The sequence below is a fragment of the Drosophila miranda genome, assembly GCF_003369915.1.
Source record: "Drosophila miranda strain MSH22 chromosome Y unlocalized genomic scaffold, D.miranda_PacBio2.1 Contig_Y2_pilon, whole genome shotgun sequence".
NCBI lineage: Eukaryota > Metazoa > Arthropoda > Insecta > Diptera > Drosophilidae > Drosophila > Drosophila miranda.
Genome location: NW_022881614.1, coordinates 16,066,479 through 16,081,469, shown reverse-complemented (window position 1 = coordinate 16,081,469; position 14,991 = coordinate 16,066,479). Strand labels below are relative to the sequence as shown.

Below are 14,991 nucleotides of genomic sequence, written 5' to 3'. Positions count from 1 at the left end.
AAGATGTTCTCTCTGCGCTCTCTCGCTCATGATGACGTCACTCTGGGGTACTGAACGCGCTAGCCAGTGTGTGACGCTTTCGTTGTATGAACTGGCACATCTATATACTGTATGGTTAGTGATAAGACGGTATATTTCGGTATATTTCTGAGGGTCAGACAGTATTTTCAGTCCGCGGTCACACAACTGTTGCGCTCATTCATATTTTGTTTTGTGGCTCGCTGCTGATTTTTTTTTAAACAATTGGAACTACGCATGAACTCAGCCAAGAATCGCTCTATTTATTATTTATGTAAATGCTGTTTTTATTCGGAATTTATGTATGTAACGCAGCAGTAGATTAGCAGGAGCCACTTCATACAAAAGGAACTCAAACGGAATTTCAAGGATACTCGGCCACAGGACTACAGCAACAAAAACACAGGTGAGCCTTGCCTGAGCGCCAAACTCGACCTTCTTCCCCCCCCCCCCTCCCGGCCTGGACGAGTGTGGGTGGGCGAGCCTGTTGCAATCAATAATACTCGGAAAGGCACAAATCCACAATCGTCAATACACCCAAGAGCAACAACAACAACAACAACAATAATGATATCAAACACGCAAATGCATGAACACGACAGCGTCGGAAACGACGATAAGTTGGCCCAGAAATTCCGCTCGCTAAGACTTTTTGTGGACTCTTCAGTGATTGTGGGTTGAATGCAAAACGAAAGAAAATTCCTCTAGATTCGAGGAGTAGCGCACTTCCGCGTTGGTCATTTGGCGGCTCATTGCCCATTTGTCCTTGGGTTCCACCAACACAAACTCTGCTCTGTCTCTCCCCATGTCCGTTTTTCGGACCGTATTATTGCATTTCGCGTGACCTTAACCATTTGGAGCGGTCCGCGTCATGGTACGGTTTGCTAGCTAGAAATAGATTCAGAACTAGAACTGGAAAGAAGATAGAATTTACTTAGTTAAATGAAAGGCTAGAGGTGGACAACAACGACGACCACTGGCTTGGTAAGTCTCCGGGAATTGGAGGAACGGAAGAGGTTTATCTATTCACACGTTATGACCCAAGTTGACCCTACAATTTCCCCAGAGGAGTCTGCCAACCCTGGTCTTGACTAACGGTTGAGGTGCGGCAAGGCAAGGCAAGGCTCCTTTTTTGGACAGTTGGGAAAACTTGCCACACGAGCCATTTGCGGCATAGACACGTACAAATAGCGCGTGCCGCGTCGCAGCGAACCCGTTAGAACAGCCTTATGAATAACCCATGTGGATTCTGGTTTGCGCTGACTTGTCGACACATGCCTATGGAGTCACACACACAGCCACGGGCCTACCATTATTCTTTCTTTGATTGAAACACAAAGACAGAAAGAAAACGAGGGGGAACGTTGTGAGTTGCTGCGGACACCGCAACTCTACGGCTATACCCGATACTAAGTCAGTATGGCTCTCCTCCGGCAGACGCCGCTAATATTAAACGACACGACAAAGAGTGCGTGCGAGAGAGACAGAAAATCAGTCTAAGCGTGACGTCGGGCGCTGCGTAGCCACTGCAAATTGATTTGTTCCTATTGGCTATAAAAATGATCTGATCTGATCCAGATTCAGCAATCTGATAGATATGGTCATTATCTATGATTCTGCGTTTTTAGTTTTCTCGAATGTGCAATATTGTGGATGCAACAGATTTTCGTCTTTTGTGTGGGCGGAAGGGGGTGGGGCCAAATTTTGAGATACACGTTTTATAGTAAGATCTAACAGGAGTGCGGATACCAAATTTGGTTACTCTAGCCTTAATAGTCTCTGAGATTTTTGAATATCCCCAGATTTTCGTCCTTTGCGGGGGCGGAAGGGGGTGTGGCGAAATTTTGAAACAAACTCGTCTCGGTCCGATATATTAGGAGTGTGGATACCAAATTTGGTTGCTCTAGCTTTTGTAGTCTCTGAGATCTAGGCGTTAATGTTTTACTCTAAGCAAAGCCGCCTATGCTACGTGTGTGTTAGAGAGAGACAGGGCGAGAAAAAATGAAATTGTTTTCTTGATGCTGGCTATAATAATAATACGATCCAATTCAGATTCCGCAGTCTTAAAGATATGGACATTCTCTACAATTCTACGTTTTTGGTTTTCTCATATCTTTAAAATTGTGGATGCCACAGATTTTCGTCCTTTGTGGGGGCGGAAGTGGGCGGGGCGAAGTTTTGAAATATTTTTGTAGCAGTGACATATCACAGAAGTCTGGATCCAAAACATCGTTGCTCTAGCTCTTATAGTCTTTGAGCACTAGGCGCTGAAGGGGACGGACAGACGGACAGACAGACATGGCTCAATCGACTCGGCTATTGATGCTGATCAAGAATATATATACTTTATGGGGTCGGAAACGATTCCTTCTGGACGTTACACACATCCACTTTTACCACAAATCTAATATACCCCAATACTCATTTTGAGTATCTGGTATAATAAACCGCAGCGCAGTTGAAGAAGCAGTAGGTTTCTTTTTCAAAAGATGCGACGACTATTAACATTGCCTAATCGTGCATGTACCCACCCATATGTCTCTGTCTCTGTTTCTGTGCTTTCCTTATCAATTATCATGCTTGCAACTGGATCGACGTGTGTGTAGCCAAACATGTCGGTGGCAGGTCTACGACAGTGCCTGCTCCTATGGAGCGTAGACTACTGGAACTTGGAAGGTAAAAGTGTGGATTCGAATTGGTATTGTGCATATCTTTTCTCTCCATTGGTTTTCAGTTGTTCGTTCAGTTGTTTTGCGTTATTCCTGTTGTTTAACAATACATATGCAGTGCGCGATTCGCGATGAATATGCAACAATAATAATAATATCTCTCATACTCCCATTAGTCATGGCTGACAATGTGTTCAAGTCGCAAGATATCGGGCTACGCGCTCAAAAGAGAATCCTCTCACGCATGGCAACGAAAAATATTGCAAAGACATTCATCGATGGGACAACGGCCTCGCTGCTGGATAACCTATACAGGCTGTGCAAGATGCATACCGGCAACAAGGCCAAGGCGGAGAAGCTGATCAAGAATATCATCAAAATAGTCATCAAGATTGGAGTTCTGCATCGGAATAACCAGTTCAGCGACGAGGAGCTGCAAAGAGCCGAGAACTTTAAACGCAAGTTTCAGGTAATCTACAAACATAAAACACTCTGCTTGACGGCTTCGTTCATTTCTAATCGATTTCCCTTGCAGAACACCCAACTGTCCATCATATCATTCTACGAGGTAGACTACACCTTCGACCTGGCCTATCTGCAAAAGTCGATAGCGGAATCGCAGGTGGCACTCAAGTCGATTGTGCAACCGCATCTGACGGACAAGTCATTAGGTCGCATCGATGAGGTGTTTGATTTCTTTGGCGATGCCGTGCTTTTGGAGACAGCCTTCAAGCCGGACTCGCCCTACCGCGAGGTTATGGGCAAGATTGTGGCCGACATCAACTCCTCCATGGAGACGGGCGACATCTGAGGGCTCTCATTGCGTTCACTGAAAGGCTGCTTGTCGAAAGAAACCAAAACAACACAAAACAGCATGAGACACTAAGAACTAGCTGCAAATTGGAAATGCTTGGCTTGTAAGCTCCACCCACCAACACCAAAACACAAAACACACAAAACTAAGGATAGTACAGACAGAAAAGACATATGTTTAGGCCAGAGTTTAGTTCAATTTTGGATAGTGATATATCATTGACAGCAACAAATATCAAAAGTGAACAAAACGTCCGTATTGTATTGATTTATTTAACGACAATGTTAACATTTTGTAACGATTAAGAACTACTACTTTATGCATTTTGCCAAAGGAATTAACCAAACGGAAATTGTAAACTCTAGCAAAATGCTAGTATCTGTATCTGTGTGTTTGAATGAATGTATCTTTGTACCTTAAAGCGTGCAAGTCGTGTCTATGTAAATGTGGAAAATTTCTGCAGAAAAGCAATTATTTATGGTATATATTTAGAAATGTGTATCTGTATGTGAAGGATACTCCGTTTTGTTACTCTTAATACTCGCTGTGTCCTCTCTTCTATCAGTCTTACAGTACTTAATTAATTAATCGTTGTTGATCTCCACCAACAAGCTTTGCTTTCCCTTCAGAGACCAGCACCACACAAAACACAGAAATCACATATTTTACTTGTTGTGAATGCTTGTCTATATTTAGTTCTTAATGCTAAGCTGACGCTAGAACCTGCTTATCCCTCTTCACCACACCTGTCTGCGAGCCTTTTGTCACGCATCGATTTGTATTTTGTATCTTATGTATGTATTCCAAGCCCCCGTCCCAGAGCCAAAGGCATGGGTCGGTCACTCACCCTAAAGCATTATTTATGATATTCCACTTCGGTTGTTCACACAATGATATTCCATGTATCCATACCCAAGGCATATCGAAACGTCGGACAATAAGTTGATTGATTTTTGTATGACTTTGTCCAGAATATTGTTAGTTACAAACCAATGTTCGATATTAGGTACATTTTGAGAGAGCACAATTTTAGTTGTTTAGATTTTAAATATTTATTGTTTTACCAACAGAATTATGTTGAGTAGGAAAATAAAAGCAACAAATACCAAAAAGTTAACTATATTTTATTCTTAAATCATACACTTTCCCTAGTCCTCTGCTCACTCTGCACGTTTTTGGCTTAACACATCCTCATCCCCCAGTTGTTTCTGCTGCCGGAACAGTTCAATGAGCTTCTCGGTGGCAGTTTGTGGAGCATCCAGGGGCTTAGATGCCTCAACGCTGGAATATTCCTGACCATGGGTTTCGGGGGAGCGTAGCAGGAAAGGCTTCCAGGGCCCCTGGATGGATGGTACATCGGTGTGCCACATTTTCCGCAGACGCAGCGAGCTGGAGCTGCCGTTTTGTGTCCTTAACAGATCGACCCACTTGGTTATATCCTCCTGGGTGCTGTTGCGGCAGCTCAGCCACTCGCGATCACCGTTCACTGCGAGAAATTAGTACTCCACTTACAATACTCGCCAACCAGAACCGGTGTGCGGTGGCGACGCGGCTTCACGTAGACCACAATTCCGGGGTTCTCCTTTGCAAAGTCCACCAGGTGGTTCTCGATGAAATCCCTACCGATTGGATTGCACATGGTTGGATGGCATTTTAATTTAACTTTAACACAATTCTTACCGCATGCCTTTGCTGGAGCCATTGTTCTTGCAGAATTTTAGCGTGATTCGCTGCAGTTGGCACACATAGCGTCCCAAACCATTCTGCATGGGGGCCCTTGGGAAGCCAGACTTTAAAAACAAATGACTGTTGGACACTATTCAAACCCGCTTTGGTCAGAATTTATTTCAATTTTCGTATCCAAAATCGACGTAACCGGCCAGCTGTTTCTGCTGTAGACAGTGATGCCAATCTAGCTCTAAACATAAGTAGACAGAATTAGTTAGATTAAACTACCTAGCAACCTTACATCATACATTCTTCCTATATATATATAGAATAATTATTCTATTACTTTATTGTGCTATTTTTTGAATTTGTAAAAGATTGAGTTCCTCTGGTTTTGTATATATCTACTATATTTTGGCTTGATTTGAGCTAACCTTAGCGGCAGCAATTTCCGAGCCAAGCTGTCACCTCTGATTCTATTCAGGGTTGTTATATGCGCCGCCAGTTGATAACGGCGAAGAAGCGGCACAAAAGAGACAACAAAAATGCATGTCGCGTCGTTTTTCTTTTGATTGGAAAATACCCCGACATAGAAATAACGAGGGGGAACGTTGTGAGTTGCTGCGGACACCGCAACTCTACAGTTATACCCGATACTTAGTCAGTATGGCTCTCCTCCGGCAGACGCCGCAAATATTAAACGACACGACAAAGAGTGCGTGCGAGAGAGACAGAAAATCAGTCTGAGAGTGACGTCGGGCGCTGCGTAGCCAGTGCAAATTGATTTGTTCCTTTTGGGTATAAAAATGATCCGATCTGATCCAGATTCAGCAGTCTGATAGATATGGTCATTATCTATGATTCTGCGTTTTTAGTTTTCTCGAATCTGCAATATTGTGGATGCAACAGATTTTCGTCCTTTGTGGGGGCGGAAGAGGGTTGGGCGAAATTCTGAGATATACGTTTTATAGTGAGATCTAACAGAAGTGCGGATACCAAATTTGGTTACTCTAGCCTTAATAGTCTCTGAGATTTGTGGATGCCCCAGATTTTCGTCCTTTGCGGGGGCGGAAGGGGGGGTGGCGAAATTTGGACACGAAACGGTCAAGGTCCGATATCACAGGAGTGTGGATACCAAATTTGGTTGCTCTGGCTCTTATAGGTTCTGAGATCCTTGAACTCATATTTTGCAATTGGCAAAGCCGACCATGAAACCTGTGTGTTAGAGAGAGACAGAGCGAGAAAGAATGAAATTGTTTTCTTGATTCTGGCTATAATAATTATACGATCTGGTTGAGATTTTACACGCTAGAACATATAGTCATCCTCTACGACTCTGCGTTTTTGGTTTTATCGTATCTTTAAAAATGTGGATGCCACAGATTTTCGTCCTTTGTGGGGGCGGAAGTGGGCGGGGCGAAGTTTTGAAATATTTTTGTGATCAGTGACATATCACAGAAGTCTGGATCCAAAACATCGTTGCTCTAGCTCTTATAGTCTTTGAGCACTAGGCGCTGAAGGGACGGACAGACGGACAGACGGACGGACGGACAGACGGACAGACAGACATGGCTCAATCGACTCGGCTATTGATGCTGATCAAGAATATATATACTTTATGGGGTCGGAAACGATTCCTTCTGGACGTTACACACATCCACTTTTACCACAAATCTAATATACCCCAATACTCATTTAGAGTATCGGGTATAAAAAGCGTGCAACGTGGTGTTGAGTGGAGCACACAGAGAGCTGCCCTCGACGCGTGGCTTATCAGTGAATTTTCAAAACATGAAATGGCCACAGTAAGCAAGCAAATGATTTTTATTGCAACTTGCAGCTTGGTAAACAGCATTTTTGCATAGGTATTTGGGGCGTCAAAGTCAAAGTTCCCAAAGCACGTAGTGCCTGATGTAGTCGAGAAGGAGGAGGAAGAAGAGGAGGATGACGACGATGAAGAAGAAGACTCTGCCGAATCGGGCTCGACAACTTCGTTCAGTCTTCAGGAGTGCATAAACGAGTTTCGGGCCCGCCGCATTAGACGCGTCTCCACCCAAAGCCGCGACTGTGACAACAACCACAACATGCCAGGTGAGGACCAGCCCGTGCGCGTACGAGGCACATCCGCCGATGCGGACTTAATTAACCAGAATCGCTGTAACAAGGCCCAGGAGCGCAAGGGCAATACATGCAAGAATGGTTTTTGCTATTGCTTCACCAGCGACAGTGGCGATTGTGCCTCCACGGCACCGACACGAGAGTCGCACGTGCGCCAGCCCAGACGCAGCAGGCGTTCCGAAAGCACTAAGGTACGAGTACTAAAACCCTTTCAGACAATCCACATGATACGTGTGCTTGTCCAGGCGGTTAGTGCGTCCAAGCCGCTGGTCCAGAACCATTTGGACAGCCAGAGGCAGCAGGCGGGACGTCGTCACAGTGAACCGCCCAACGTGAAACAGACCTCAAATATTCCGTTGACTGCCATAAGCAGTATTTGTGCCGTCGGCGATGATGCTCCGCTCATACAGATTATTCAGGAGCTGCGCGACAATTGTGTTGTGTCGGAGGTGCGCGTGAACCGACAGAAGCTGCAAGGATCAGGCTGCCAGCCAAGGTCTTCGCCTGTTAAGACCTGCAAAGTGAAGGCATACGATCCGATTACATACAATCCCACTGCCTTGTCAAACATCAGCGAGCAGGATTCTGCCCTGGAAGAGGAGCCGCAAATGGCTCAAACAGAACTGCCGACTAGTCTGCAGTCCGCTCGCCAAAGCTCCCGGTCGCGACGCAGCTCTGGTGCAGGTGGCCGTCTCCTCCAGAAGCGTTTGTCACAGGGTCTGGTGAATTTCAAGACCCGCGATTTCCAAGAGCCACCACCGAAGCCGCCGCGCCGTAGCTGCCAGAGTCTCGATGGGAAATTCTCACTGTCGTCGTTGGCCTCGACAACGCCTTCAGTGCGGGAGGCTGAGCGTGTTTTGGATGAGTTCCTGCGCCAGAGAGGCGTCCCGGTACCCAGTAGCAATAATAACTCGCCTCGAAAGGATAAAATCAGCAAGCGCAGGTCCTATCCGATGGGTAAGTGGTAGCCGAAGCCAAAGAATGAAACTGAAACCCAAACCAAATTGGAAACAATATCCCTTTTAGCTAAACCAAATCAAATAAAACTTCAATTTGTTGTCAAAATAAAAAGATATTTTGTTTACCAATTGAGTTACGGTTTCATTTCCTGGTCCCAGGTCCCATTGCTTTTCTATTTCGCCTCTTAACTCCCTTCAAATTGCAGCCGAAGTGGAGAAGCCCCGGCGCAACAGACAGCTGCCTACGTGTCCCTCGCTGAGCGACATTGAGCGAGTTGTGGAGTCCAAGCGTGGCTCGAACTACGCCCGAAATATACAGCAGGCCAGTAGCAAGGGGAAGAATGCCGTAGCCGACAAACCCATGAAGGAGATCCTGATAGGCTGGACAGAGCCAAAGATCAACGACATGTTGAACTACGAGAACAAGCGGCGTACCCATTTCAAGACCCGGGCTCCTATGGCAGAGCCCCAAGTGGCCATTGGCTGGCAGCTACCACAGCCTGTAGTGCCTAAGACCTCCTTGGACACCGTCGACGGCAGTATGTGCGAGAATCTGGCCTCCAACATAGACATCAAGCACACTCCCATCAAATATCCACGAGGCATCAAGTCTGCTGGCGGACAGGGCAGCCATAAGTTCATTTGGGGCGAGCAGTTGCGCAACTTTTCGCCGCTGAAGGCAGCCAACAAGCAGCCTACACTCAAAACCAAGTCCAAAAACTTTCTTAACAACTCAAAGAACAAGATACTGCGCTTTGTCTCGCCCAAAAGACAAATCACCCGGAGAACCCGTCACGACGGCCCACTCCTACTCCTAGACTCTGCACTGTGGGTGCTCAGACATCCACATCGCAGTTAGATCTGCAGTCGCAATCCCCACCGGGCAGCTATCATTCCCCCATGCTGTCGACGCCATCGGCCACAACGACATCCACCAGGCAGCAGCCGGACAAGGAGAGCAGCGGCGACCAGCCGTACTTTGATTTCGAACGGAAGATCGAAGCACCGAACCCGCCCAAGAAGATGCCACGTGCCACTAACCGTGCTCGCAAACTGAACTTCCATACTGAGGCCGAAGCACCCACCACCTATCGCTCCTTCCACAAGGATCTCGACCAGGATATAACCATCACCAAAATGGGCTACCTGTTGAGCAATATTCGGGCCAAGCGGGAGGCGAGTGACGAGCGCGCCGTGCGAACCTTTCGGGTGAGTCTAGGTCGAGTCTTTCATAAACAAATTTCGTATCTTTATTGACGAGTCAAAATATCCTTAGGCCTATGGCTCATGGCTTATGGCGTATAGTCTAGATAAGGTTAAATACAACGCCCAGAGCGTAGTGATCAGATCCCAAATAGTGATTGGGTATGGGTCCGACGCGGTAGCAGACGTTGTCCGTCGGCAGACCATAAATGCTAGTCACCTGCAGCTGGTGCCGGCTTTTATCGCTTAGGGAGCGCAGAATGTAGTCCACGGTGATCCAATTGTCTTGCCGTGTGGATGCAATGCGGTCCTGGCGGTCCCATCTCCACAGCCTTAAAATTGAGCAACTTTGCGGGTGGGCTGTCTGCGGTGATAATCTCGAAAGGCGGAGAACTGGGGACGCTGTTGAAGTCTCCAGTTAATACTATGGGCGTAACTTGGCCACTCTTTGGGTCGCATGAAAATGTCTCTAGCTCTTCAAGCAGCCTGGTCACCTGGGCACAGCGCACATCATCGCGTTTGGGATTGTATAGCAGGTGGGTGGTGGCCACTATGAACTCCTTCTCCGTCTGACCTTTCACTCCGAGTTTTGGCGAATAGAGCCACATTCTCGCGATTCAGCAGCTTCACATTCTGATCGTAAAACTCGATTGGCCGCTGGTCCAGCAACTGGAACTTGCATGCGTCGTAGATGATGGCACAGCCGTCAGTGCGCTCGCCAGTCTTTTTCTTGTAGTCGTACTCCAGTGTCTTGCCATTGCCCATGCGGAGTCCCTGCATTAGATCAAATATGTGGTCGTACTGCATCTCCTGGAGACGGAGAATGTTCGGGTCTAGTGTCAGTATTTCACGCTGGATGTTCTGCAGGCGACGTCGCCAGGTCAGGCAGTCGGTTCTGAGTTCCCCATATAGATAGAAATGTTCTACCAGCAGGTCCTGGGCGAGTATGTTGTACGAAACTACTTTAAAGCTGGAGTCCTTGCTTACGTGACCGTGTCCATGTCCGTCTTTTGTGCGCCTCCATTGCCGGTTTCTGTCGTATCTATCCATGGCGTCGTCTATTTGGTCACTACTCTCGTTCCTCCTGCTGCTTCTGTGCTTGGCTGTGCTGACCCCGAGTGTGCGAATGAATGAAGCTTGGCCTGGCAGGGTTCGGAGCAGGAATTTGTACATATCACTCGATGCGCGTCCCCATCGAGTGCAACAGATTTCGAATGGGCCAAAAGCCAAAAAGGTAGAATAAACGAGCGGGAACGTTGTGAGTTGCTGCGGACCCCGCAACTCTACATTTATACCCGATACTAAGTCAGTATGGCTCTCCTCCGGCAGACGCCGCTAATATTAAACGACACGACAAAGAGTGCGTGCGAGAGAGACAGAAAATCAGTCTGAGCGTGACGTCGGGCGCTGCGTAGCCACTGCAAATTGATTTGTTCCTTTTGGCTATAAAAATGATCTGATCTGATCCAGATTCAGCAATCTGATAGATATGGTCGTTATCTATGATTCTGCGTTTTTAGTTTTCTCGAATCTGCAATATTGTGGATGCAACAGATTTTCGTCCTTTGTGTGGGCGGAAGGGGGAGGGGCGAAATTTTGAGATATACGTTTTATAGTGAGATCTAACAGAAGTGCGGATACTAAATTTGGTTACTCTAGCGTTAATAGTCTCTGAGATTTGTGGATGCCCCGCTCTAGATTTTATGGGTTCTGAGATCCTTGAACTCATATTTTGCAATTGGCAAAACCGACCATGAAACCTGTGTGTTAGAGAGAGACAGAGCGAGAAAGAGTGAAATTGTTTTCTTGATTCTGGCTATAATAATTATACGATTTAGTTCAGATTTTGCACTCTAGAAGATATAGTCATCTTCTACGATTCTGCGTTTTTAGTTTTCTCGTATCGTCGAAATTGTGGATGCCACAGATTTTCGCTCTTTGTGGGGGCGGAAGTGGGCGGGGCAAAGTTTTGAAATATTCTTGTAGCAGTGACATATCACAGAAGTCTGGATCCAAAACATCGTTGCTATAGCTCTTATAGTCTTTGAGCACTAGGCGCTGAAGGGGAGGGACAGACGGACAGACAGACATGGCTCAATCGACTCGGCTATTGATGCTGATCAAGAATATATATACTTTATGGGGTCGGAAACGATTCCTTCTGGACGTTACACACACTTTTACCACAAATCTAATATACCCCAATACTCATTTTGAGTATCGGGTATAAAAACTATGCTCTCGTCAGCTGTTTGCTTGTTGCTTTCGTCTGTTCTTCGCAGGAATGGGTTTACGCGCGTAATCGAAATCGATAATGGTGGTTTCTAATCGAAATTTAAATATTTGCGGTGGTTTTCAATTGCAGATGCAGGATTTGAATTAATTAATTACTGTATATTTGTGTTCGTCTTCTCAGGATTCTTCACGCGTTGAGGCAATCGAGCGTCAAAAGGAGAGCTTCGATTGCATTGACGGGCCACATAGCTTGAGCGCAACATCGGCCACAACTCAATATAAACGTGATACGACATATGCGGCAACCACTCAATGTCCACGTGATACGGCATCTGCAGCAACCTCGCAATATCCACGGGACACGACATTTGTGAGATCTACTCAATCCAAACATGACACGACATTTGTAGTACCTACTCGGCATCAGCGTGATCTCGATTGCGAACCCATTTATTCAGAGATCGAAGAGGATTGCTTGCGTATAAGGGGCAGTCCGCAGTACGAGGTCAGGACTGCAGTGGAACGGCATCCCAGCGATGCCCAAACTTCAAGCTCCACGGCGACTGGGAGTGAGTCGACAGCGGCTGTCTCTGACTTGAGTGTGCCTGCTGATCTGACAATACTCTATGCAAGGGTGCAGAAGCCACAGAAGAAGCCTCAGCCGAGTCTGCCTCCAGTAAATCTGAGTGCCCAGCCGGTGGCATTGGGGCAGTGTCTGCAAGAGTCCCTGAAGAGTGGCAGCTTCTTTAAGTTCATGCCACTGCCTGATGAGCCTAGTAGCGAATGTTCCCGCTCTGAGTCCACAAGCCAAACCACAGATTCGTCGGTGATTCGCAAGCCAAAACCGACATCCCCACCCATGCACCAGTCGCTAAACAATATAAACGAAAGGAACTCGCCACCAAAGAAAAACCGAAACCTGTCGAGGTCCGAGCTCTCCCTGCAGCGCAGCCAGATCTTCCTGGACAATCTCTGCCGCAGCGAGCTTGTACTCGATCAGGAGGAGCAGGTCAACACTCGCCTTGAAAATATTCCAAATGTGATTAAACGCACCAAATACTACCCCAAACGCATACTTATCCTTGTCCAACTACTTGCAGACCTGCCTCAGAGCCAGTAGCCCCCGCAATGAGGATGCTGTCTCCTACGACATGCCCGAGGGACTGTACGATGATTACGCCATTGAGGATGCCAGCGCCGGCAGTTCCTTTGCCACCAACGATTACGGATCGTGCCAGATTGAGCCGCCGCCGCCTCCGTCAGAGAACCAGAGCACACCAAAAAAGAAAAGCCAACGATATACAACTAAGGTAGAGATTTTTGTTGACTCCTATTAGCGCCTAAGGCTTTCTGCTTTCACTTGCCATTGCCATGTTCCATAACTACACTGTACACAGCTCGCGCTTCTGAAGCATTCGAAATATATGTAAGCTGCTTCCTTTGGTTACCTAAACACGCGTAATAATTGATTTTCCAGCCACCGAGCAATCTCAGCATCGACATCAACGATGCCACACAGTCGCAAGCGCGTCCATTTGGCCACAATCTCAGCCACAGCTGCCCGACGACTCTACAACAGCCGGCTAAACCATCCGCCCAGCTGGCCCCCAACAGCAGCAGTCTGGGGGAGGTGGCCCAATCGCTACCCAGCCCCACTGACAGCCAGCTGATGTCGGTGAGCGCTCTGGCCCGCTATCGCCTCCTAAAGGATGCCCTGCGGCGCTCTTACCGGAAAGGCAAGGACTTCTTTCTGGCGGAGAAGCATCGACTGACCCACAGCCTTAATATGTCCCGCGATCAGTCCAACCAGACCGACGGGGAGCTGGACAGCAGCACCTACTACGCCAGCTTCAATCTCGACTGCCTGCTCAATGAGTCGCTAACCACCAGCGAGCAGCTGGCGCAGGCTGTCAGCATTTGTCGGAAAATGCCCGAGCTGGAGATCTCCAACGAAATGGTGGAGGCAGAGCGCCTTTTGCTATTCTCAACCCTGCGACAAAGCTCTCCCGCTGATCCTTGCCAGGCCAGCGATGCCGTTCTGGCTGCCAGGCGTCAGGCGCAGTGCGTCCTAATCGATGCCATGAAGCTGCCAGTGAGATCAGATGCCAGTCAGGACATGTTCTTCAATTACCATTACATTTGCACGTACGAGTTCGAGGGACGCATTTGCTCCACTCAATCGGTGGAGTGCCAGAATGGCGTTGCCCTGTTCCGTGACTGCGGACTGGAGTTCTACAGCGCCGGCCCGGTGGAGGCGATGGAGTTGCGCTGTCAAATATTTATGTTTCGGCTGCGCAAGATCTCCACGCTGTCGCTGGAGTCAGCCAAGACAGTGGTAAGTGGCTCTAGTCCGACTTGCACGACCTCGCTAAAATTGTCTCCGCTTACAGAAACGCGGTACCAGCAATCTGTGTTCGTCCACATCCAGTTGCTCCGGCAGCTCCGCGGGTGAGCGAATAGTATCCCGGTTTCGCCTACATGCCTCCTTCTGTTTGCGTGCCATTGATTTGGCTCCATTCGAGCTGTTGGCCAGCGAGACGCAGGCCAGTGATCGGATTTGCTTGCGAAGCTCACGATCCTGGCAGCTACCATTGACTACCCACACAAAATCGACCAATCTGGCGCCCGAAATATCCGTGACGGGGCGTGTGGAGGTTCGTTTGCCCAAGTCACATTACTCTGGCTACTTGAATGTGGAGGATCCGCAGAGGAAGCACCACTGGAATCGACGCTGGTGCACCCTCGACTGTGTACAGCTGTCCGTGTGGCAGCACGAAGACGATCTCAGTGAGCAGCCGCCCCTTTTCTCACTGCAGCTGCAGGGATGCCCGCAAGCCTCGATAGCTGTGGCGCCGCTAGAGCTGTGTGCTCGTGCCCGGTGTTTTCTCTTACGGGAGAAGGAAGCAGCCTTGGGATTCTTTTTTGCAGCCGACACTCAGCCGGAGCTAGACGAATGGCTATTGCATCTGAACGAATCACTGTCTTTCGCCAAGCGTTGGCTGGTCGCACCTTGAGGGATACACTATTTTAATCTATAATTTAAGTGTGTGTTTATGTTTTCTATTTATATTTTGCAGTCTTAAATTGTAAACTACCTTCTGGGATAGGATAAAATATGTTGAGAACATTTGTTCTACTTATGCTGGTCAAAGGAGAGTTTGCTCCCCATCCACCGACTTACCATTCCGGTAACATTCCGCCATCGCTGCCTTTTCTGGGGAATATACTCGTAGTCTCTATCTTTAAATCGCCTGTTTATGGGGCGGTAGTGTACGTTACAACAACAACAGTTTATTACATACATAAT

The 14,991-nt window shown here is 47.6% G+C and overlaps 4 protein-coding genes and 1 pseudogene across 5 annotated transcripts; 3 read left to right on the top strand and 2 right to left on the bottom strand.

The window, feature by feature from the left end:
• Positions 1-177: 177 nt before the first annotated feature.
• Positions 178-3,956, top strand: LOC108158684 (tumor necrosis factor alpha-induced protein 8-like protein). 2 transcript variants are annotated; one of them, XM_017291217.2, is made up of 3 exons: positions 178-424; positions 2,864-3,156; positions 3,223-3,956. In XM_017291217.2, the coding sequence occupies exons 2-3, from the start codon at positions 2,866-2,868 to the stop codon at positions 3,496-3,498; spliced, it is 567 nt and encodes a 188-aa protein (XP_017146706.2). In that variant the 5' UTR covers positions 178-424; positions 2,864-2,865; the 3' UTR covers positions 3,499-3,956. The 2 variants fall into 2 exon arrangements, with proteins under 2 accessions (XP_017146706.2, XP_017146705.2); XM_017291216.2 differs by lacking the exon at positions 178-424 and adding an exon at positions 2,616-2,694.
• Positions 3,957-4,537: 581 nt separating this feature from the next.
• Positions 4,538-8,819, bottom strand: LOC117193110 (39S ribosomal protein L43, mitochondrial-like). Its single transcript, XM_033397833.1, is given in 4 exon segments — positions 4,538-5,012; positions 5,015-5,120; positions 5,182-5,321; positions 8,682-8,819. Coding segments are annotated over 4 exon segments (735 nt in total). The 3' UTR covers positions 4,538-4,661.
• LOC117194125 lies at positions 6,889-9,128 on the top strand. Its single transcript, XM_033398771.1, has 3 exons — positions 6,889-6,974; positions 7,035-8,244; positions 8,453-9,128. The coding sequence occupies exons 1-3, from the start codon at positions 6,966-6,968 to the stop codon at positions 9,103-9,105; spliced, it is 1,872 nt and encodes a 623-aa protein (XP_033254662.1). The 5' UTR covers positions 6,889-6,965; the 3' UTR covers positions 9,106-9,128.
• LOC117194124 lies at positions 9,069-14,956 on the top strand. Its single transcript, XM_033398770.1, has 5 exons — positions 9,069-9,455; positions 11,866-12,723; positions 12,785-12,994; positions 13,162-14,019; positions 14,075-14,956. The coding sequence occupies exons 1-5, from the start codon at positions 9,147-9,149 to the stop codon at positions 14,696-14,698; spliced, it is 2,859 nt and encodes a 952-aa protein (XP_033254661.1). The 5' UTR covers positions 9,069-9,146; the 3' UTR covers positions 14,699-14,956.
• On the bottom strand, positions 9,538-10,657 carry LOC117194127 (annotated as a pseudogene).
• Positions 14,957-14,991: the final 35 nt, after the last annotated feature.